Raw genomic sequence first — 25,476 nt, 5'->3', positions numbered from 1 at the left:
GCCATCTGTCATAAAAAAACAAGTAGAGAAATGCATCTCTTTTTTTACAAAAAAATTTTTAGCATACACATAAACATGGTTGGCTATTTGGCTATAACGATTGGTTGGCTATAACGATTTAAAAACAGATCCGCTATACGGACAGCAAAACTGCAGTGTGAACCCAGGCCCTATTCACATGACCACAATTACGGTTAGAAAATAGGGTCAGTGTATTTCAATGGCCCAATTCACGTATTCCATAGGTATGTACAACGCTGTCATCCGTGCCATAAAGAAAAAGGGCAGGGCCTAGTGCAGACTGAAATTCCTCCATGGGCACACCGATAGAACCCTATGGGATCCGCATTTTTGCGGCTGCGATCCGCAAAAAAATGCAAATAGTGACTCGTTTATTATTAATTATTAAGTTTATTATTATTATTATCAAGTACACATTTTCATTAAAAAAATACGGACGCAATACGGATGGGATTTTGCAGATTGGGGATGAAAAATACCGAACTTAAATTGAGGAGTGAAAAATATACTGACGTGTGAATAGACCCTTAAGTGCTTACACTTATGCTGGGTTTACACGGAACGATTATTGTGCGAATTTTCACGATAACGATCTAATTTGAATAATCGTACGTGTAAACGCAGCAAACGACGAGGGAGAAATCGTTCATTTTGATCTTTTAACTTGTTCCCAAAAAATTTGCCGATCGTTCTGTGTAAACAGTCGTTCACTGATTTTACCTATGTGCGAGATAGGCTAAAGTGATCGCAAAACGATCGGAAAACGAATTTTCTGTACGATATATCGTTCCATCTAAACGCTGATCGTTATAAAAGAAAAATTGTTACTTAGAAAACGTTAATCGTGCGATTGGGCAAATAATCGCTCTGTGTAAACCCAGCATTAGGGTCCATTTACACAGAAAGATTTATCCGACAGATTATCTGCCAAAGATTTGAAGCCAAAGCCAGGAATGGATTTAAAAAGAGGAGAAATCTCAGGCTTTCCTTTATTACCTGATCTCTGTTTATAGTCCATTCCTGGCTTTGGCTTCAAATCTTTGGCAGATAATCTTTCTGTGTGAATGGACCCTTAGTTTCATCCTATGGTGCGTTTACACAGAGATTTATCTGACAGATTTTTAAAGCCAAAGGCAGGAATTGCTTTGAAAAGAGGAGAAATCTCAGTCTTTCCTTTATGACCTGTTCCCTGTTCATAGTCTGTTCCTGGCTTTGGCGTCAAAAATCTGTCAGATAGATCTCTCTGTGCACCAGTATGGCTGTCAATCAACTGTTTTCCCCCTAAATTCAATTTAAATAATTACTAGCCGCACCCAAAAAAGTGTTAAAAGGCCCATCGTATCCCAAACCAAGGCCCAAGTATTTATATCTAAAACAAAGAGCCAAAGACGCAGCAGGATGCTGGGAGGTAGACGAGGCAGAGGTGTGTTACCGCGAATGTCTATCAATGTTGGAGCTCTTATAGCCGAGGTAAGAAGAGCTTCTGTATTTTTTATTAGTGAAATTAACTTAAACATTTAATTTGATTGTTTTGTCTATAGTTATTTTTTATTTACCATACTTTTTGCTTTATAAGACGCACCTGATGATAAGGGCTCGTTCCCACTGAGGAAAGGTAGCGGATTTCCGCGACGGAATTGTCCGCCGCGGAATGCCGTTAGCCTCCCGCTCATAATGGGAGTCTATGGGAGGCGCGCGCTCCTGCCCTGTCCGCGCTGAAGAATGAACATGTTCATTCTTCAGCGCGGACAGGGCAGGAGCGCGCGCCTCCCATAGACTCCCATTATGAGCGGGAGGCTAACGGCATTCCGCGGCGGACAATTCCGTCGCGGAAATCCGCTACCTTTCCTCAGTGGGAACGAGCCCTAAGACGCACCTAGGTTTTAGAGGAGGAAAATAGGAAAAGGCTGTTTAATGTCACACTACTCAGTGAAGGAAGTTTTGTCTCCGTTCATTGTATAGGGGTGGTGATAGTTAACTGCAGTTCAGCTCTTATTCAAGTGAATAGGAGCTAAACTGCAGTTACAGCTGTGTAGTATACCCAATGTATCAGGTTGTTCTGGGAGCAGTGGTGCCAGAGTTAACCCCTTAATGAGCTGTAAAAGGCTGCAGAGAGTTAACTCCCTGGCACCACTGCTCCCAGAACAACCTGATAGGGGGGGTCACTTATGCTGGGTTAGTGCTGCACCTCATGTCAGCAAGAGGAAAGAGGCGGCAGCGCACAGATATGGGACATGACAAGTGTCAGCTGAAGCAGCGGCTGCAGGACATTCACTCACCCTCTCCTGTAGCAGCTGATTCAGCTGACGCTACTTTAGCTTCACCTTGTGGAAGGCTCCCCTGGGCTCAGGCCAGCATTGCTGTCCCTTGTGGCGGAGGGAGAGCCGCAGGAGAGGCGGCTTTTTGAATTTGGCACCACAGGATCAGCGGGTGAGGGCGGCATACAGTCCAGGCTGTAGGGCGCCCCCCCAGAGCTCAGGCCAACGGGCGCAAAGGGCCTTGTGGTGCAGAGAGGCAGCAGCGGTGCATGTCTTGTCTGCCGGCAGCTGGAGGACGCGGCAAGGAGGAGCACCATCAGTAGGTGCGGCTGCTGGATTAGTGGGCGGTTGAGGGCGGGGCTGAAGGACGCTTGTGACCTGGAGAGCGGTTCTGGGGGTCAGACAGCACAGCAGCGCTGTGTTCTGTGGGGGGAGAGGCAAGAGCTGCATCTATTTAAACTTGGCGACGACACATTCGTTTTATAAGACTCACTGCGTTTTCCCCCTTACTTTGGGGGGAAAAAAGTGCGTCTTATAAAACGAAAAATACAGTAGTTTGTAAATGCCTCCAAAACCGTGACATGGGAGGATGTTTTGTTTTATTTTCCAATTATTTTAGACACACACTAACTGGGGCTCTAGAATTTTTTTTTTTGGGAGGGGGGGGGGATTTACTGGGATCTAATGTGTTCATTCTTAACATCCCCTACATAGTTGTTTTTTACAATGTCTCCAAAATTTCTTTGGTAGAGGTTAAACAGGTTGTCTTTCCTTAGCCTTTGTTCACACTACATATTTTGGGTTAAATTTATGTCAGTATTTTTGCTGGAGGGGGTTTAAACATAAACTGGGCAAATCTTTGCTATTGCAATTTTCTCAGTCAATTACATTCCCAATTTTAGTGTGTGAACATAGCCTTAGTCTGCCATGCTAAAAATTTATTTTTCTAATATTATTCTTGTAGATTTTTTGCGTTTGGTCATGTTATAAGTCACACTTTTGTGTTGCAATTAGTGGCAACAAAATCAAAATTTAAGAGAAAAAAAAAAGCTGAGGGGTCAAATCTCACTGAATGTGAACTGGATTATTGTGTTTTTCTTAAATACATTGCAATAATAAAAAGCCACTGCAAATGTGTGTTTAAAGGGTCTGAACCCATTTAGCATGCACTCTTGGCATTGTTATGTTAAGAAGACAAAAAAAAACCACAACCAATGGACAATTGTGTTTTTTTTTTTTAACAATAAATACAGTGCACATTGGATGTGTAAAGAAAGGCAATGAGGCCCTTCAGATTTGGCATGTTGTCTTAGGTGTAAGGCTCTGTTCCTTGCATTGCTGATCTCTTGGGTTCAATTCCCACCAATACCAATCCAGCATAAAATCTTTGATATTCTGTTTTCACATTTTTTTTGGAGGCCAAAAAAAGTTACACAAAAGCTATATGTGATGCCACCCTTATTAGATTTATTTGAATTTTTTTATAATATAATTTTTTTTACATGCTTATTTCTTATGTTTTTTAGGTGCAGGCTCGCCCCTGCCTATGGGACCCTACAGAGACTGGATACAGGGACTGCCGCCAGAAAAGGGAGGCATGGTATGCCATTGCGGCAGTTGTGGTACCAGACTGGGGTCGGTTTACCAATGCTGGCCAGGTGCACATGGGTAGGTGTTACGTGATATCTCACAACTTTTATGTCCTTGTGAACGACCTACAGCAGGTGTCAAAATCATATAGACAGTGGCCCAAAATTGTAAAAAATTCTACAAAGTCATGGGCCAACCTTAACATGTGTGCAGTGTTCCTGACACTGTCAGGGAAGCGTCCACATCATTTTCACGTGCAACACCCCTGATGCATGTACCGGTGTCCTATGGGGATAGCTGGGTTGCAGCCTAATATGCTGGCTCCTCTAAGATAGGCAGTCATGGGTGGCATGTACGACAGTGATGTGGATGAAATGTACCATGGATCCCAGGCTGTCCACAGAACTTGCCCCCCAATGTCATATCTAGAGTTTATAACACCTCCTACCCACCTATATACAAGCTGCCCAAGATGGTAAAAAATGCTTTCGTCTTTAGCCCCGATTGTTAATACAATACTGCCCCATCACGTAGTTGCCCCCACACAGTAGTTACCCCATTATTTCCCTCATGCATTAGGTAATTCCATATTGGTGTCCCATACGATAATCGGATCCCCTCAATAGTGCCCCATATAGTAGTCAGTGCCCCAGAAAGTAATTAACTATATCAATAGCCCCCCGACATAGTAACTACACCCCCAAATAGTGCCCCACATAGTGGTTTGGGCTGGAGTTGCCTTTCCTGGTTCCTCCACCTGCAGGATGCACCTGGCCGTGCCCTGGCAGCGTGGTGACATCACACATACTGCCTGCGCTGGGTGCATCCTACAGAAGATTATAGTATAGGCGGCCTTCCAGGCTACCCATATTATAACTTGCTGTTTTATGTCCTATCAGCTGGCCAGCTCTAGGAAAACAATTTATTTCCTATAATAGCACTCGAGGTCAGAGTTTGACATGCCTGTCCTACAGGGTGTTCAAGCTATATCCGTGTCTACTGTCTCTTCGCTATCAGGCAAAGTAATGGCCACTTTATCTTGACGCCCCTTTTTAATTAATTTTGTAGTAGTGTTTTTTGCTGTGTTTCATTTTCAGCTAAAAAAGTTCAGACGAGGTGGAAGAGTATCCGGAACTGGTTCACCAGGGTGCAAAGCCAACAGGAGCAGAGTGGTGCCTCTCCTCATATGGGTTATGCTGAGCAGTTGAGCTTCCTTTTGCCTGCCAGGAGGCGCCAGGAGTAAGTCTGCTTAAAATTTTTTGCTTTTGTGACTTTTATTTCTAAAACGAACTTTCAAACGTGATGGGACAGCCCTAAGCAACCAAGAGATGTCGGTGTTGATAGGGATTGGCCATGATGGAAAAATCTTAGTCAACCCCTTTGTTCAGAGAGAGAAAAGACACGGCAAGAGCACTCGCGCTACTGCTTAGCTCTTCCTCTCCACAGACAACACAAGAACGCTTGGCCATGCCAAATGTTCCTGCCTATGGGGAAAATGGCTGAACGTTTGGTCGTCAGTTATTGAAGGTGTATGGACAGCTTTTAGTCCATAGCGAACATGACCTCTAGTTGTTTTCTTGGTCTGTGCCATATGTTGGTGTTAATATTGCCATACCTGTTAAACATTATTGCTTTTGTAATATGATGGATCATAGTTGTCATCCTTAACCCCTTTAAGACTGGTCCAGAAAGGTCAGATTTAAAAAAGGTCTGTCTCACTTAACGTGGTTATAGCTCCCTGATGCTATAACTCATCCATGGGATTCTGAGGCTGTTTTTTAATGACATGATGTACTTTAGGTTAGTGATTTTTGGTGCAGTTATTTTTTTTGTGAAAATTTCATGAAAAACTGATCATTTTTATCTTTCTAAATTGGAATTTTCTGCAGTCACTGTGCTGGTTTATTCATGTGGTGATTTTTTTTGCCAGCTTGATGCCAGTAGCAATACTAAATATACAGTATACACTCCTGCCCTATAGATACTGCGATCAGTGTGATTGCAGCATCTATAGGGTTAACTGCTGCAATCCATGTTCAGCTCGGGTCTTGGCAGTTGCGATGAGTGCCCGGCTATCACTGACAGCCGGGACCTGCCATGGATGGAACGAGTGCAGCTTCTGCACTTGATTTAACCCCTTAGGGACCAAGCCTATTTGGGTCTTAATGACCAGGCTCATTTTTCAAAATCTGATCTGTCTCACTTTATGCGATTATAGCTCAGTGATGGTTTAACGTATGCTAGCGATTCTGAGATTTGTTTTTTCGTAATATGGTACTTTATGTTAGTGGCAAAATTTGGTCACTGTCTTGTGTGTTTTTTGTGAAAAACATCAAAATATAATGAAAAATTTGAAAATTTTGCACTTTACGAACTTTGAAATTATTTGCTTCTAAAAAAAGAAAGTCACATGACAAAAATTAGTTAGTAAGTCACATTACCAATATGTCCTCTTTATTCTGGCTTCATTTCGTAAACATATTTCACTTTTTAGGGTGTTACGGGGCTTAGAAATGCCCCGTATCAGCAAATTATCAAATTTTCATGAAATTTCCAAAACTGATTTTTTTAGGGACCAGTTCTTTTTTTTTTAAGTTGATTTAGGAGGCTTGTATACTGGAAACCCCCATAAGTGATCCCATTTTGGAAACTAGACACCTTTAAAGAATTAATCTAGGGGTATAATGAGCATTTTAACCCTACAGGGGCTGGAGGAAAGTATTCACAATTAGGCCGGAAAAAAATGGAAAATAGAAATTTTCCAATAATATATTTAAGATTAAAGTATCTCATTTTCATAATAAACATGAGAGAAATGCAACCCAAACTTTGTTACGCAGGTTCTCCTGAGTAGAACGGTACCCCATATGTGGGCATAAATCACTGTATGGGCACACAGCAGGGCTCAGAAGGAAGGGAGCGCCTATTAGCATTTCCAGTTCAGATTTTGCTGAAGAAGTTTCTGAGCACCAGGTGCGTTTGCAGAGCCCCTGTAGTGTCAGCAGAATAGAACCCCCCAAAAGTCAACCCATTTTGGAAAGCACACCCCTCAAAGAATACATCTTGGGGTGTGGTGACCATTTTGACCCCACAGGTATTAGAGGAAAGTATTCAAAAGAAGACAGTAAAAATGAAAAAATAGAATTTTTCCAATAACATGTTTGTTTAGTTTGAAATTTCTCAATTTCTCGAGGAACAGGGGAGAAAACTCACCCCGATATATGTAACGCAGGTTCTCCTGAGTAGAACTGTACCCTATATGTGGGCATAAACCACTGTGTGGGCACACAGCAGGCCTCAGAAGGAAGGGAGCACCAATTAGCATTTTCAGTGCATGATTTTTCTGAAGTTTCTGAGCGCCAGGTGCATTTGCAGAGCCCCTGTAATGTCTACAGAATAGAACCCCCCAAAAGTCACCCCATTTTGGAAAGTGCACCCCTCAAGGAATTCATCTTGGGGTGTGGTGAGCATTTTGACCCCACAGGTATTGGAGGAAAGTATTCAAAACTAGACCGTAAAAATGAAAAAAAATTCAATTTCACTAGGAAGAGGGGAGAAAAAGCACCCCAAAATTTTTAACTAAGGTTCTCCTGAGTACAATGGTACCCCATATGTGGGACTAAACCACTGTATGGGCACACAGCAGGGCTCAGAAGAGAAGGAGTGTCATTTTAGTTACAGGCAATGTGGGTGTGGGTGGCTATCTGGGGGTGGTCACGGGCTATCTGGGGGTGGTCACGGGCAATCTGGGGGTGGTTATGGGCAAGCTTGGGGTGTTTACTGGCTATCTGGGGTGGTGATGGGCAATCTGGGAGTGGTGATGGGCTGTATGGGGTGGTTATGGGCACGCTTGGGGTGTTTACTGGCTATCTGGGGTGGTGATGGGCAATCTGGGGGTGTTCACTGACAGGCGTAAAAAAGTGCCGGCACCATTTAGAACAAGCGATCAGTGGTATATAGTATATACCGCTGATCACTTGTACTGGGACCACACCCAGTGGTCACCGATCATTGCCCCATGTTCTCCGCCACCTTTGGTGGTGGAGAGAATGAAGCTTTGATCATTTTTGGGAATCCATCACTGTGAACAGAGTCTGTTCACAGTGATGGTGGCGGCCATCTTGGATCAGATGGCCGCCCTGGGAGGGGAGGGTCAGTGACCAGGTCAGTAGGGTTAATTCTGGGGACAGGGGGGGACATGTTCTCATCTCCTCTCACTGTGGATTCACAGTGAGAAGAGATGAAAGCGTTCAGCTGCGCTGGCAATGTCCGTTACCAGTGGCCGCTGTTATACTGGTAATAACGGCGATCGCCGGTGAGGGGACTTGCCGGGACTGAGCCCACACTCTGCCCCAACCCCTCAGCTACCTCTGCTAGCTGAGAGGAGGGGGCTGCGGGCATTACCAGCGCTGCTGCACTATTCTGCGCCAGCGTCATAAAGAGCTGATGGCAGCAGAATAGAGCCCATTAGTGATCGCCGTAAAAATCCGTATCGGCGGTCACTAATAACATAATACATGTATTCTCTGGGTCGCTACGGTTACAGAAATACCACATTTGTGTAGGTTTTTTTAACTATACCGCTTTGGTGCAATAGAAACTATTTTCGTAGCAAAAACCCACAAAAACTGTCACCGCATTGCAAGATTCATAGCGTTCTCATCTTTTTTGCGACAGAGCTGGTTTTGGGCTTATTTTTTGTGGGAAGATCTGTAGTTTCTAATGATACCAAGTTTTATATGTATATGACTTTTTGATCTTTTATATGACGTATTTTCTAAAGTGGATTGATAAAATACAGCTATTCTGGTACTGTTTTTTTTAATTTACAGTGTGTGTCGTGCGGTATAATTATTGATATAGTTTTATAGATTGGGTCGTTACGGACGTGGCGATACCAAATATGTATAGGATTTGTGTTTTTGATCACTTTTATGTAACGTTTTATAGTGTATGGGGAATGTAATGCATTTTTATTATTGGGGGGGCTGGGGGGTGTTTTGTGTGTTTGGTGCACTTTTTTTTTTCACTTTTACACTAGTGTACATTACTGTACACTAGTGTAATACTGATCAGTGATCATTGATCACTGATACCCAACACACTGCATTACTATTGTAATGCAGTGTATTGAGTATGTGTTAGCTACTTGCTGACAGGCATCTGCTCGGCCATACCTCTGTATGGCTGAGCAGAGGCATCTCCATGGTGTCCCCGGGGGCCTTCATTAGGACCCCGGGATCACCATGGAGACCGTCGGGGGGACCGGACTTTGCCGCGGGGCTTCTGACCAGGTCAGTATACCCGCGGCGCCGACCAGAACCCGTTAGATGCCGCTGTCATGCTTTGACAGCAGCATTTAACGGGTTAAACAGCCTGGAGCGGAGAATCCTCCGCTCCGGACAGTTACAGGAGGGGGTCAGCGGTCACATTGACCGCTGATCCCCCGTCCTGCAGCCGCCGCCGGGAGGCGATTCATTCGCAATAAAGCCCATTAATGACCGCCGTGAAAAGGCAGCATGGCGGTCACTAAGGGGTTAACCAAGAACATAACTGTACGTCCGTGAGCGATAATGTATTGCAAAAATGGACAAACTATTACAAACAATTATCTTTGGTTGGGAATGGGTCAATCCTGCTTGACATATCAAAAATAAAGTCCCACCACCAAAAAAGGTTCTATGAATCATTGTATATGGCTATTTTATACCCACATGTGGAGAACACACTAACCCTATACTGATGTTTGGATTGGAACCCAGTACTCCCAACAGTTTTAACCACTAGCCTAGCAGGCTGCTCAAGCTAGGTCATGCATTGTTCACAAGCGGGAGATTTATCAAACATGGTGTAAAGTGAAACTGGCTCAGTTGCCCCTAGCAACCAATCAGATTCCACCTTTCATCCCTCACAGATTCTTTGGAAAATAAAAGGTGGAATCTGATTGGTTGATAGGGGCAACTGAGCCAGTTTCACTTTACACCATGTTTGATTAATCTCACCCAAGAAGTTCAAACTCAATAGGTGATAACATCTTAATGAAAACATCTTATGATGAAAATATATTAATAAAGGCAAAGAAACTACTTCTAATGGATCCAAAGATGTCAAGCTAATAATGTTTTTTCCATTGTAATATGACAAAAATATAATTTTGTCCACAGAACCAGTGGCAATTATGAAGATTTTGTTGGTTCTGTGTCTTCTGAACAACCACAACCAGTGGTTCAGCTGCAGGAATGGCCAACCACTATGGAACTGGGAACCTCAGCCAGCCCTGGTGAATTGGAGGGAGAACACAAGCTGGTGGGACCTCCTGGTCTGTCTGCAGTGGATCCAAAGGAAGGAGAAGGAGCACCATCAATATCGGGGACTGCAGTCCCTCAAAGATCATCGGCTGCTGCTCGCCCTGCAGACAGATCCCGGCCATGTCCCGTCCCCCCTTCCCGGAGTCGTTCCACCTCTCGGCAGGCTCGTAGAGATCTCTGGACATTGGGTCTTGGTGCTGCAGAGGCCGATGCAGCAGTGATGCGTTTTGTCCAGAAATTCGACACTGTCGATGACGTGTTTGATTTCTTTGGTCATTACATCGCAGCTCGCTGCCGTCTGTTGCCTGCCAGAGTGAGTGCACAACTTAGATGTGTCATCGATTGTGTGGTGTCAGCCTTCGAACTGGCTGAGCCGCAAAACCTGCCATCACCCGGGTATATTGGGGAGGTAGTGGCACACCTCTGTGGCCTAAACTTTCCACGTCCTGTTGTGTCTTTGGCTCCTTAACTCATGGGCAGGTCCATTGCCACCCAAACTCTCTCAGTATCTGTCCCTGTCCCTGCCCCTGCCTCCAATCATAATCCTGGCCCTTATTACCAGCCTGGCCCTCCTGCTTCTTAATGGTTACCACCAGCCTGCCCCTGGTCCCCATCACACTATTTCCACTGTCCTGCAGCCAACTGCTGGCTCTGCCACACACTATCCCCCGTATGCCAGCAGTTGATCACATTTTTTTTTTTTTTTTTCATATCAAACTCTTGTATAAAGTTAAACAATGTGAATGTAAACATTGCAAAGGCATGTAAGATTTTTTTTCTTTCTCTTTTTTTTTTTTTTTTTTTTTTTTTTTTTTTTCCTTTGCTCTTCATTAATTTACTTTTGTTAATTTAAAATGGGTCATAGTTTTCAATCATCCTGGAATCAATTTATGGCAATATTCAGTCATAAGTGTACCCAAAAAGGGTTGTGGTTTTTTTTTGTTTGTTTGTTTGTTTTAGTTGTGTGTAATAAACATGCCAATGTACTCTTATCAAGTGCTCATGGTGTTTACAACTCTGAATGTTTATAGAATATCTTTTGGGGTACAACTTTTGATGCTTGGGTGATGCTATGGCTATTCAGTTTAGTTGTTAAAGTGACTGTACCACCAGGCCCAGGCTGAAGCACTGGAGGCGGGCCGACCCACCCTTAGTGGGAGGAAACCCCAGCCCCTCTATGATAGGGTTCCATTGATTCTAATGTCAGATTGTGGGTACAGAGTCTCTTGTCTCTTTAACACCTTAGCAACTCATGACGTATCAGGTACCGCGGGGGGAGTTCAGAGAGGGACCCTGCTCTGAACGGCGCTTCCCCCGGCTGTGATCAGCAGCTGGGAGCGCCTCTATAAGCCTTAATCACTGGTCCTGTCGTTGCGCTGGCTAATTAAGCACTTCAATGCAGCTGTCACACCTGACAGCTGCACTGAAGTGCTTTACGCTTCATATCCCTGGTGTCTAGTGGGACAGATCTCCCCCCCCCCCCCCGCATCACGTTCTTCTGCCCGTGCTGGGCCTTAGCGTCTCAATGACTCTGATCCTGGCTCGGCAATAGATTGCTGTGGCCTGCAGCAGGCCAAAGCAATCTATCACCAATCAAATGGATCTTTGCTGTGTATATACACAGCATTGATCTCTGAGAGATCAGTGCTGTGTGTATAAAAGTCCCCCAGGGGGACTTCTAGTTCATGTAAAAAAGTGTTTTTATTAATAAAAAATCCCCTCCCCTAATAAAAGTCCAAATCACCCCCCTTTTCCCATTTTATAAATTAATAAATAAACATATTTGGTATCGACGCGTGCATAATCCCCTAAACTATTAAATTATCACATTCCTGATCTTGCACAGTAAACGTCGTCTGCATCAAATCCAGAAAAAAATGTAATAAAAAGCGATCAAAAAGTCGTATATGCGCAATCAAGGTACCAATAGAAAGTTCATATCATGGTGCAAAAAATGACACCTCACACAGCCCCATAGACCAAAGGATAAGAGCGCTATAAGCCTGGGAATGGAGCGATTTTAAGGAACATATATTTGTTAACAATGGTTTGAGTTTTTTAAAAGCCATCACATAAAATAAGTTATACATGTTACATATAGTTGTAATCGTAACTAATTGAGGAATGTGCATAACAAGATAGTTTTACCATAGGGCGAACGGAGTAAATGCAAAACTCCCTGAAATCAAAACCAATCTTTTTTTTTTTTTTTTTATTTGACAGTGCAAATGATTTTTTTCCGGTTTCGCAGCCTATTTTATGGAAAAATAATGCCTGTCACTGCAAAGTACAATTGGTTTTGCAAAAAAATAAGTGCTCATTTAAGTCTCTAGGTGAAAAAATGCAAGCGCTATGGACTTTAAACATAAAGTGGAAAAAGCAAAAGCGCAAAAAACTAAAATTGGCTTTGACCTTAAGGGGTTAAAAGTACTTCAGAAAAAAGTTTGGAAATCCAAAAACTACTATAGATTGTATAATTCTATTTTAATACAAGAAATGAAGCCTTATATTACTTATCAGATGCCATATGTGCTAAAAAAAAATAATGTATTCTTTTCAGTCTGACATGGTGCTCTTCTCTGGTGCCTCTGTCCATATCGGGAGATTTTTTTCTATGGGATTTACTACTGCACTGGACAGTTCCTGACCTGGACAGAGGTGGCAGCAGAGAGTGCCTTGGCCTAGTTCGCTGGATGCTAGTGTTGCACCAGCCAGTGGGCTCTGGTGTTTTGGTATGGCTGGTGAAGTGGAGGTGCAAGATGCAGTGACGGAGATGACAAGTCCCGACTTGAACAGTAGTTTAACTTCACTTGAAAAATATCTCCATTGCATTTACAAGTACAGGGTACAAAAGCACTGGTTATCAGTGCTAGTGCTAAATAATTGAAAATACTTGTAGAGGAACTCTAGAGTGATACTGTCATCCCCTTTCTGGACTTCTCTACAAATCTGTATATCATAATTCTGCAGCTTTCATACCTTACTAGACTGCTTGGTCCAGTGAAAAATGCTTTTTATCATTGGTGGATTGTGGACTTCACTGCCACTTCGCCTCTCCCACATCGGTGCAATAGGCCCCAACCCTCTGTGACATCATGTGGTGTCTAGGCCCTGGTGGTCATTGGAATGGGCTAACCTAAAAGAGATGGGGCCCAGACCTCTAGGCTGGCCCTTTTTCAATGGCCACCAAGAGGGTGGGGCCTAGACATTGACGTCACTGTGGGTGAAAGTAATGTATAAAAACAGCAGAATTTAGGCTTTACAGCTGTGTAGAGGAGTTCTCAGACAGAGGGTGACAGTATCACTTTAAGGTAGGCTTAAGCAGAATAGAAGTGAAGACTTGTGTGAGAGGTTAGCGAAGGGGCTGGGTAATAAGCTCCTGTCTAATTGGTACCAGTACTCTGCCAGGATGTATGAAGAAAACACTGAATCTTGAGGAAAACTTCTTGTACTGACTCACTTGTGAGGTAGAACGAGTCCTGGGCCTTTGTCTCTAGGTTGAGCTTCCACTGAAGTCTATCCCTGAGTGAACAAGCATGTGTCAGTAAGGTGCATTGTCTCTTGGCATCTTTGCCTTGCTGGGGATCAGTCCCTCTGCCTTTCCTTAGGCGGTGACTGTCCTGACTGAAGAAATCCACAGCGTAAACAAGGGTGTTTGTATTGTCCAGTTACCCCACCTCTAGGATTCAGCATACAGAAAGAAGTCTGGTCCCTGTCAAGGGCTCTAGCCTAAGCCAGGCCGGCCTACTTGTTGCAGCAGGAACTAGTAACTGGTGTCTGTCTCTCATACACATTAACTAAAAGACTGACTCCTAACAGGAAAGGCCTATTTTATATAGGGTTGTGTGACAGGAAGTGTAGGTGAGAGAGAGTCTAGTTGTGTACAGAGTGTAAACACAACTAAGTTAAAACACAAGAACATCACTTAAAGGGGTTATCCAGCATTAGAAAAACATGGCCACTTTCTTCCAGCACCAATCTTGTGTCCAGTTCAGGTGTGGTTTGTACAAAGCTCCATTCACATCAATAGAATTGAGTTAAAAAACAAACAAACACCCAAACTGGAGACAAGAGTGGAACTATCTAACGTTTAACGTGTTTAATGTTTTACATAGACTGTGGAGTTACTTTACCTGAGTGGTAGACAACTTGGGGAATCACCTGTAGTGGGACACTACAAGAGCACTGTTTCAGATTGGACAAAATACACCATTTCCTGCAGGGCATATAGCAGCTAAGTACTGGATCATTTGAGATTTTACCTACCTGTCATGATTTAAAAAAAAACAAAAAAAAAAACTTTTGGTCAAGGTTTGAGTGTTGATCCCCTGACCAATGAGTAGAATAAGCCTGGAGAGGACCGTGCTGATGCGTGATCCTCTCCCAGTTGTGAGATAGGCCCCACAGACTTCCATTAAGCGTCCGTCTCCTCATGTGACACAGAGCTGGAAGAAGACTTCAGTCAGCTACTTCTCTTGACCATTTGGTGATCTGAACACCCAGACCAACCTCAACTTTTGACATGTCCAAAATTGTATTTTTCCTGACCTTGCCTCTTTTAAATAAAGTTATCAATCTGTGTAAAAGTGCCTATTTAAGCTCGTAACATTATCTTGTTTCCTACGAACTGGAGAGAATGGAACGGCTGCACATCCCATCTATGGCTGATACTAATGCCGCTAGGCCTATATTAAAAATCAACACCAGAGTGTCTGTATATGAATTGATCAAGCCATATTGCCCCGTGTACCACCGCGCAGGTCCTCTGGTCCACACGGGTCCCTACGCTAACTCCACACCGTGTCGGTCAGCGACCGCCAACCCCGCAAAGCATGCACATGAAGGGAAGGGAGGCTATGGAACGGCCCTGCAACCCCAATGTCACAGGACCAGACCCAAAAAGCCCTATCAAAACCCAGCCAGCACTCCCTTGCCTTCATGTGCACGCTTTGCGGGGTTGGCGGTCGCTGACCGACATGGTGTGGAGTTAGCGAAGGGACCCGTGTGGACCAGAGGACCTGCGCGGTGGTACACGGGGCAATATGGCTTGATCAATTCATATACAGACACTCTGGTGTTGATTTTTAATATAGGCCTAGCGGCCTTAGTATCAGCCATAGATGTGATAGATGTGAGGATGGCACCTCGTCTAATCCTGTTATGTGCAAATGTGTGAAATAAAAGTATAGGGGGACTCTCACCTTTGAGCATATGCGTATCACCCTGCATTGGGGTAGCTAGTAGCGTCAGATGATAGTTGTCAGCTGAAGGATCTAGGAAACAGGACTCTCCCAGTGTCAGGGCCCATGGTTTCATGCAGTAGAGAGAAGAAAAAAGTACCTGGGTAGGTATCCTGGCGCTGTTAAAACTTCCTTCCGATGAGTGGAGTATAAAAAATTAAATTGCTGATTTATTAGATAAAATTAATAAAATTGTACATAAAATAAGCAATTACGTGTTTCGGGAGTTCCATCTCCCTGCATCAGATTGCAACCTAATGAAGGGAGATGGAACTCCCGAAATATGTAATTGCTTATCTTATGTACATTTTTACGAATTTTATCCAATGAATCAGCCATTTTATTTTTTATACTCCTAGTTGTGAAGGAATTTTTGGCAGCTCCAGGATATCTTCCCAGGTACTTTTTTCTTTTCTCTACTGCAAGAGAAGACTAGGACTGTGTATGGTTCACACCGGGGTGTCAACCCAAGTGTTCATCGTTCACCATATCCAATCAAAACATGATATCTCCCGAAGGTGAACCAGAGGTAAAGGGAGGCAAGGAATAAAGATGGTCACACATGCCTCCCCTAGACCTCCAAGCGGTCCCCAAAAGGCTGCCGCAACCTGAAGAATCCTCATGGACATAAAAATCTGGAAAGTAAACACACAGTGACAGAAAGAAAGAAAGAAATCATATGTTTGCCATGTAATACAGCCTGGATCTATAAAAAAAATTCTCATAACTCAACAGCCAGAAGATGGAAAGTTAGGTGTGTGACCCAAGCATTCTGGGATCACCACTCCAAGGGCACTTTTGCACTTCAATCCCCAACCCCAGAGAGTCATGGCATCTTGAGGAAGCTAGAGGTCCTACTACCCAGCCATCCTCTCAACCCTTATTTTCTCTGTGTGGTTCTCTGCTCACTTAAAGGGAGAGAACTGCAGAACCTATATTAAAGGTAAGCCGCACCGCTACAATGTAACAGGCTAAATAGGTCCAAAAAGATGGGACTCAGAGAGGGATGAAAAAATAACAGATAATGTAAATGAACATCCAATCCTATATATCATGTGTATCATACCCACAAATAGTGACACGTCCCCATGTAGCAGAAGAAGTACCCGGGTACACCCACACCCTATAGTACAGATTTCAGAAATGTCAAGCGTATTTTTTATAAAAACTTATATTGTGGTAAATACTTATAATTATAAAAACTTACAAATTCTTCATCATGATGAAATATTGCATGACATCCTGATCTCTGGTACGTCTATTGTACCTAGCAGGGGTAAGACCCTGGGACAGCGTCCATCACCCAATATGTTTTTAAGCCAGAAGCAAAATAATAAAACCTGGCTACAGACTACTGGCAATTTTAGATGCGGACATAATATTTGCAAAACTTGTCACCACATGCAGATCGAAAGAGCATTTAAATCTTTGGTATCAGGAGTCATTTTCCCAATCCCATTGATTGTAACACCACCTTCGTAGTGTATTTGATTACTTGTAAAACCTGCCAGCTACAATATGTGGGTTGTACCACAGGTGCATTAAAAATACATATGCGCAGACATATGTCTGACAGTAGTAATGTGAATATGGTCAACATCTCCGCGGTTTCTAAGCATTTTTCCTCTGTCCGCCAGGGTGATTTACATAGCTTCTCCTGCACTGGCATTGAACATGTTTTTCAACCCCCTCGTGGTGGAGACAGACAGAAGATGCTTTTAAGCCGCGAGGCCTTTTGGATTTTCACTTTAAAAATGAGACATCCTGCGGGTCTGAATCATCGCTATGATTTAATGTATCAATATTGATTTGTATGTTCTTCTATATTTATTTCCTTTGTACGTCCTTAATGATGCCTTTTTTCCATGTTTTTTCTTTCTTTCTTTTCTTTCTTTCCTTTTTTGAATTTGTATATGCTTTTTAGGACATGCTTTGTATGCATTTGTATTCACTTGAATTTACCTGTATTCGTAGCATATACTGCAAGGGTTACCTATATGAGTTGGAACATATTGTATACACTCATGCTACGATTAAGATCTGTATAGATCGAAACGCGTCAGCCACTACCTAGCTACCGTCAGGTTTTTATTGTTTTATACGGTTGTTACAATAAAGAATTCGTTATGGACTTCCTTGGTGCTGGAACTTTTCTTCCTGAAACATCATGGTACGTGCACACTACGGAATCACGATGGAAAACCCTCTGCGAATTTCACAGCTTGCACCCGCTCGCGGACTCTGTCAGCCACGCGCATTTCTGCTAGTGCCATAGACTCCATTCTATGCACGGGCGGATGCCACCATCCATCCAAAGAATGAACCTCTGTTTAAACGCCAAATCGCCAAATCGATTGTTTAACAATTTAGCAGCAACAATTTGGTTTTTATACCGATCAGGGTTTAGACGAAGCGATAGATTGCTCGAAAAAGTCGTTTTTTTCATTGTTTTAAGATTGCATAAGGCCATCTCACACACTATTGTAAATCTGTGAAAGACTGTTTAGACGAAGCAATCTGTTCAGGGCGGGCTCCAGGTTTTTGCAGGCCCTTGGGCGACACAGCCTCAGTGGGCCCCTCATCTACACACTATGCACAATACTAACATGTACACTAACATGTACAAAGTGTCTTATTGACATAGACACTGACTGACTGACACTGACACACAGCAGTTACAGCTCAGTCTTCTCCCTCTTCCTCTCTGTCAGGTGCTCACCACACTGTAAGGTTGAGGACCTTTGGTCATGTGATCAGGTCCTAATCCCTTTTCTCTCTCTGTGTGGGTACTGCTCTATCTCCTGGGCCCCTAGAGATGCTGTGGGCCCGGCACTTGCCCAGGTTAGCCTTGTGCTGATGCCGGCCCTGGATCTGTTATCAGTGAGCGACCAGCGATGATTTGAGAACATGTTGAAAAACATGTTGAACATTTTTTTGCTGGCCGCTTGAGCGTTAGCTGTGTTTACACAAGCCAATTATCACTCAAATGCCATCATTATTGCGAAAATTTGAACGATAATTGCTTAGTGTAAACAGACCATAAGATTGCATATTTTCTGGTACATGGATGGTTAATCTACAGGTACTATTTTGAATAGGATGCTGTGACCTATATAACTCTGTCAGCAACTCAGGTCGGATCTTAGTAATATAAAATAGACCTAAGTACTTTATGAAAAAAGTGGCTGCAGAGTTAATGGGTTAATGTATTGGCATTAATAATGTAGAGATGAACGAATTTACAGTATAAATGAAGCAAATGGCTTCTTTATCTCGCCAATCTACTTATCAGTCGGCTGCTTTTGAAGTCTGTGCCGCTCCTCTGGGTGGCTGGAAAAGCTGGAACCAGTCCATCTGCCAGGACTGGACCAAGCTTTTCCAGCCGCCCTGGGGCAGAGTGGTACGCACCTCAAAGACAGAAGGCTGTTAAGCAGATTGCCGAGCTAATGAAGCCAATCGCTTCATTTATACTGTAAACTCGCTCATCATTGTTTGTTATTTTACAAATATGTCATATTACATATTTCTTGTGGTTTTATGCACATGCCATATGTTATGATTTAATCATTAAAGGGCAATCTTGAAAATCTGGCAGCTGGTAGTGGAGAATTTAATAACAAGTACTAACTTACCTTTCCCCTTGCCCATGGTGAGCGGCGGGAGCCACCTCGCGCCCTCTGGGATCTCCAGGGTGTATATGCCACAACCTAGCTGATGGACTTGCCGCTGAGCCAGTCAGTGACTGGAGTGGGAAGCCACTCCAGTCACTAATTGGCTGAGCGGCCAGCCTATGAGCCGGGACAGGCATTTCCGCCCCGAGTCATGACTTCATCACAACTCGGGGGGAAGTGACTTCCGGCGGGGATCCTGAGGCCGGTCCCGCCTCTCACTGCGGGCACTGGGAGAGGTTATCAAATTCCACCCTGACCCTGCCAGCTGCCTGATTTTGTAAATTGGCAGACTTCTCCTTTAGGGGTACAAACTCACTGGGCGGATCCGCAGCGACACCCGCTGCGGATCTCTGCCCTGTACACATATGGGCAGACAAACATCCCGTTGCGAGTTTGTCCGCAGCCCGCCCCGTTAACCCCCAGCCAGCTGGAGCGTATACATCACTTGGTCCCCGCTCCGGCTTGCTTCGGGGGCTCCCAGCACATCCCGCTCAGCACACTGATTGGCTGAGTGGGACGTGAAGACACTGGGAGTCCTGAAGCAAGCTGGAGTGGGGACCCGGTGATGTATACGCTCCAGCCAGAGGGGGTTTAATGCCTGCTGAGAGTTTGTCTGCCCATATGTGTACAGGGCAGGGATCCTTAATACTCACATCATTGTCGGACAGGTGCAGAGGTGGGTCGATGTGGCGGCAGGTCCTGGCGGCGGTAGCGTTGTGTGTTGGTATGTGTGTGCGGCGTTGTGTGTTGGGATGTGCATGCACTGTTGTGTGTCGGGACGCCTGGCAGACGTTGGGGGCATGGAGTAAGCTGCTTGTGGTGCCGGCAGTGAAGCTCCACGAGGAGATTAGGTGAGTCGTGGGTGGCGGACGGGGGTCACCTTACTTTACACTATAGGGTAAATTAGTAGGTGTAATTCCTATGGAGTGTCCAGCAGGGGGCGCTCTCTATATAGAAGTCTATGGGACTTTATTGTTTCTATGGATTTCTATGTAATGTAATGTAGTGTAGTGTACAGTGCTTTATTGAATGAATACATCTATGGAATACTTTGGGGAGCAATCCCGATACCTTCCCCCCTATACCACTGCTGACTCCCCGCCTGGCCGCCGCTCTCTGCTCTCATATACCGGCTCCCGATGCATCCTGGTGTCCGCACTGATGCATCGGGAGCCGGTATATGAGATCGGAGAGCGGCGGCCAGGCGGGGAGTCAGCAGTGCTATAGGGGGAAGGTTCCCGGAAGGAGGAGGAGGAGGGGGGAGCGCTCCTGTGTACTGAGCGGCTCCCCCCTGCGCCCGGCGGCATAAGCAGTGGCATCGCAGGCAAGTGATATCCATTACCCAGCTACAGCTCCCATCACCTGTTCATACTATAAGCAGATGATGGGAGCTGTAGTTCAGTGTATATAGTCTGGATCAGCGGGTGTGCGGCGGGAATGCGGCGGATCGGCATGCGGCGGGAATGCGGCGGATTGGCGGGTTTACTGTGATATCCTAATGTATTGAATGAATACATTTATGCAATACTTTGGGGAGCAGGGACACTTGCTCCCCAAAGTATTCCATAGATGTATTCATTAAATAAAGCACTGTACACTACTCTACATTACATTACATTACATTACATAGAAATCCATAGAAACAATGAAGTCCCATAGACTTCTATATAGAGAGCGCCCCCTGCTGGACACTTCATAGGAATTACACCTTTCGTCGTGACGTCACTGGATGTGAGAGAATTCTAACACTTGCTGATCTACTAAATTAAGGGAAATAGCCATAAATGTGCATTTCCCATAATTAATGTACATTAGAAATTTGTATAACTTTTCATAAGTAACAACATATCAAAAATTTATTTTGGCCGGACTTCTCCTTTAATTTGAACAATGATTTCAACAATAGAGATGTCACTATACATTTGTGCATGCTTAGCACAGAAATGGAACTAAGGTTGCAAGTATTTCAAATTATAAATACGTGGAGGGAATAATTATTACTGCTCTAAAGAGCTGTTTGCAGCTGTGGAAAGTAGAAAGAATATACTGTCTAATTGAGTTTTTCTCATTGTGGGGAAAAAAAGATTGCTTTTTTTTTTTTTTCTATACAAATCTCTCATTAGGAATCGGCAGCTGCCATCTTTATGAAGCAGTACTCTCACTTCTGTGTCTTATTTGCTGCTTATTCATGCTTTTAACCCCTTAACGACATCGGGCGTACCTATACGCCCCCGCAGGGTGGGGTTTAACGCAAACGGGCGTATAGGTACGCCCGATGTTTCCCCGATCGCTGTGTGTTCACACACAGCGGTCGGGGAAGATGGCCTGCTATAAATCATAGCAGGCCATCTTAGCTTCACGGCACGGGGGGTGGTTATCACCCCCCGTGCTTACGATCGCCGCTATAGGCTGATCAATTCAGATCAGCCAATAGCGGCGATCGGAACCTTTCCGGGTCATCGGCGACCCGATGACCCGGAAAAAAAATGGCGGTCGGTGCTGTCCGAGGACGGCACCGACCGCCATTACTGTAAAAAGTAATGGTGATAGCCGTGCCACCGGCCCGATCGCCGTGAACGGCCGGCCGTTCACGGCGATCGGGCCGGTGGCACGGCGATCAGAGTCCCACAAAATAAAAAATACCTGCCCTGGACCCCTCAGCTAGGTAGCCGAGGGGTCCAGAGCAGGTATTTGTACATTACTCACCTGTCCCGGGCTCTTGATCGGCGTCTTCCGGGTTCGCGGCGTCCTCGTCTTCGTTCGGGTCTTCGGCTTCCTCCGTGACGTCACGTTCGGCTTCTCTCGGCTATTTTCGGCTCCAGCGTCGGCTTTTTCCGTATTTTGCGCTCTGCTGCCCTCTAGCGGCTGATATGTGTAATACACTTATCAGCAGCTACAGGGATGTTCAGAATGTAGAAAAAGTTTTTTTTTTTTCAAATTTTTTTTTTTCTATTTTCCGCACCCTATCGCCGCGCACGAAAGTGCGCTGCTAATCAGCAACTCCTCCTTTTTGGCGTAGGGTGTTTTTTTTTCTATATTCTACTGCCACGGCCTGCTTATAAGTGCCGCACATAAGTGCGGCATTTATCAGCAACTCCTTTGTTGGCGTAGGTTTTTTTTTATACTTACTGTAAAAAAACACATAAAAAACACTACATTACACCACACTACATTGAATAAAGTTTGACACTACACCACTACATACCCCATATACTAGTCCCCGTATAAAGATGGCCCCCAGGTGTTTTCGGCGTCAGAGGAATAAGTTATTGCCTCCGACACCGAAACAGCCAGTGAGGATGAATGGGAGGGATCCTTCTTTCCTCCATTCATCCTCATCATCCTCATCATCCAGTGATGTGTCTGGGGGGTAGCGTAGTGTGCGCTGCCCCCCAGACACGTCTTTTCCGCCAGTACCGTCCCAATAAGAGATGACGGTATGGAGTGAAATTCTACAAACTGTGTGAGCGTACCTCAGGGTACACTTACAGATTTAGGGTACGTGCACACTCCAGAATGGCAAAGGATAACTATTCGTGCATTCCGCAGCTGGCACCCGCCGGCGGACTGTTGGGCCGCATGTCTCCACCCGTGTCATAGACTCCATTCTATGCACGGGCGGAATCCGTCGTCCATCCAAAGAATGAACACGTTGGACGGAGAGCGGAATCCGCCCGTGCATAGAATTGAGTCTATGACACGTGTGGAGACGTGTGCCTGCATCACTCCGCCGGTGGGTGCCAACTGCGGAATGCACGAAGGGTTATCTGTCGCGATTTCGCAGTGTGCACGTACCCTTAGAGTGTATGTAGGAAGGGACACCCGAATGCAGCCACCAGATGCCCCCTCCCCCCCATCCTCGGAGTTAGTGGGAAGATCGTCCGGGAACTGATCTTCCCACTGCTGGATAAAGGTTACCACCTGTACGGGGATAACTTTTATACCAGCACCCCCTCTTCTGGTCCCTCGCTGCCCGAGCTACTGTAGCTTGCAGCACGATCCGAACATATCAGAAGCAGTAATAAAGCCCTAATATTTAGCAGCCATGGAGCGGACCCAGCGCTTCTGGATATGTGGGACCCCGTATCGCACCAGGACAACATTTTCCAGGTGACGTCCCGCACACAGGAGAACGGGAGACCCCAGAAGAAGTGCAGAGTGTGGGGTAACAGGGGGATCAGGAAGGACACCATTTTCCAGTGTGACGCCTGTCCTGATCACCCCGGCCTCTGCATACTGGATCGCTCCAAGGCGCACCACACGTCACTGGAGTTCTACATTATCTAAGTTCTGTCCCTTATTCCTATTTCAGGGGTCACGTTGATCCAGGGATTATTCTGATCGCCAATATGGAGTCGGGAAGGAATTTTTCCCAGTGATGAGGCTACTGTCGTCTGCCTCATGAGGGGTTTTTGCCTTCCTCTGGATCAACACAGGTTGAGTTTGATGGACACCTGTCATTTCCAACCTTATAAACTAATAATTGGCCTAATACCCCCAAATAAATTAGAATTGTCCCTTTTTCCCAGCTAAGTAGGTATGGCCGCCATTCCCATTAGAGGATGCCATGATGCAATTACAAAGCCTCTGTGCGGCCAGGACAGTAGAAACCCCCCACAAGTGACCCCATTCTGGAAACTACACCCCATAAGGAATCTAACAAGTGGGGCAGCGGGGATATGGCCCCCTGGTGACGGCCACATTTGGGACGTGAAAATGAAAAAAAATTGTATTTTTTATTTTCTCGGCACATGTTCTACGTAAGTGCCAGTCACCAGTGGGGTCCATATGCTCACTGCACCCCTTGTTAGATTCCTTATGGGGTGTAATTTCCAGAATGGGGTCACTTGTCGGGGGTTTCTACTGTCCTGGCAGCACAGGAGCTTTGTAATTGCGACACGGCCTCCATCCTCCATTCCAGCCTCTAAATGGCGCTCTGTCCCTTTGGTGACTTGCCCTGTGCCCATATGGCACATTATGCCCACATGTGGGGTATTTTCGTACTCAGGGGACATTACCCTACACGTTTTGTGTTCATTTTCTTTTTTAACCCCTTGTGGAAATGGAAAAAAATCAAGGCTAGACCAACATTTAGTGTAATTTTTGTAAAATTTTTACTCTAAATCATTAATTTTGTCATGATTTTTTCATTTTCACAAGGGGTTAAAAGATTAAAAAAAACATTTAATGTGTAGCGCAATTTCCCCTGAGTACGGAAATACCCCACATGTGGACATAAAGCGCCATGCGGGTGCAGGGTAAGCCTCCGAAGGGAAGGAGCGCCATTTGGTTTTTGAAGGCTGGATTTGGATGGAATGGATTTTGAGGGGCCATGTTGCATTCAAAAGGCCCCTGTGTTGCCAAGACAGTTGAAACCCCCCACAGTTGACCCCATTATGGAAACTGCACCCCTCAAGGAATGTAGCAAGGGGTGTAGTGAGCATATGGACCCCACTGGTGACGGACACAAATGTGGAACAATGTGGCGTGAAAATGAAATATTACATTTTTTACACTATAATGTTGGTTTAGCCTTGAATTTATCATTTTCACAAGGGGTTAAAAGAGGGAGAAAAAACAAAATGTGTAGAGCAATTTCCCCCGAGTCCATAAATACCCCACATGTGGACATAAAGCGCCATGTGGGTGCAGGGCAAGCCTCCGAAGGGAAGGAGCGCCATTTGGATTTTGGAGGTTGGATTTGGCTAGAATGGATGATGAACGCCATGTCGCATTTACAAAGCCCTGGTGCTGCCAAAACACTGGAAACCCCCCACAAGTGACCCCATTCTGGAAACTGCACCCCTCAAGGAATCTAACAAGGGGGGCAGTGAGGATATGGACCCCTTGATGACGGGCACATTTGTGCCATGAAAGTGAAAAAATGAACTTTTTCCCTTTCACGTCACATTGTTCCACATTTGTGCCCGTCACCAGTGGGGTCCATATGCTCACTGAACCCCTTGTTAGATTCCTTGAGGGGTGTAGTTTCCAGAATGGAGTCACTTGTGGGGGGTTTCCAGTGTCTTGGCAGCACGAGGGCTCTGTAAATGCGACATGGCCCTTGAAATCCTTTTCAGTGAAATTCAGCTTCCAAAAGCCAATTGGCGCTCCTTCCCTTTGGAGGCTCGTCCTGCGCCCCCTTGGCACTTTATGTCCACATGTGGGGTATTTCCGTACTCGGGAGAAACTGCGCTACACATTTTTTGTCTTTTTTTGCCTCTTATCCCTTTAAGAAAATGAAAAATTGAAGGCTAGAACAACATTTTAGTGTAAAAATTTTTTTTTTTCTTTTTTCACGCCATATTGTTCGGAAAATCTGTGAAGCACCTGTGGGGTCCAGATGCTCACCGCACCCCTTGTTACATTCCTTGAGGGGTGTAGTTTT

The 25,476-nt window shown here is 44.9% G+C and overlaps 1 protein-coding gene across 1 annotated transcript in view; it reads left to right on the top strand.

Moving 5' to 3' along the window:
* LOC138768212 (uncharacterized) overlaps nucleotides 1-10,865 on the top strand; it is a 40,006-nt gene extending 29,141 nt beyond the window's left edge. Inside the window, exons 2-4 of the mRNA XM_069946372.1 lie at nucleotides 3,806-3,947; nucleotides 4,967-5,108; nucleotides 10,034-10,865. Of these exons, the coding sequence (XP_069802473.1) occupies nucleotides 3,944-3,947; nucleotides 4,967-5,108; nucleotides 10,034-10,646 (759 nt within the window). The 5' untranslated portion in view covers nucleotides 3,806-3,943 and the 3' untranslated portion in view covers nucleotides 10,647-10,865. The remainder of the gene's footprint in view (nucleotides 1-3,805; nucleotides 3,948-4,966; nucleotides 5,109-10,033) is intronic.
* The last annotated feature ends 14,611 nt before the right edge of the window (nucleotides 10,866-25,476 follow it).

The sequence above is a fragment of the Dendropsophus ebraccatus genome, chromosome 11, assembly GCF_027789765.1.
Source record: "Dendropsophus ebraccatus isolate aDenEbr1 chromosome 11, aDenEbr1.pat, whole genome shotgun sequence".
Classification (NCBI taxonomy): domain Eukaryota; kingdom Metazoa; phylum Chordata; class Amphibia; order Anura; family Hylidae; genus Dendropsophus; species Dendropsophus ebraccatus.
Note: the sequence above shows the minus strand (reverse complement) of the source record. Positions and strands in the feature narration are given on the sequence as shown.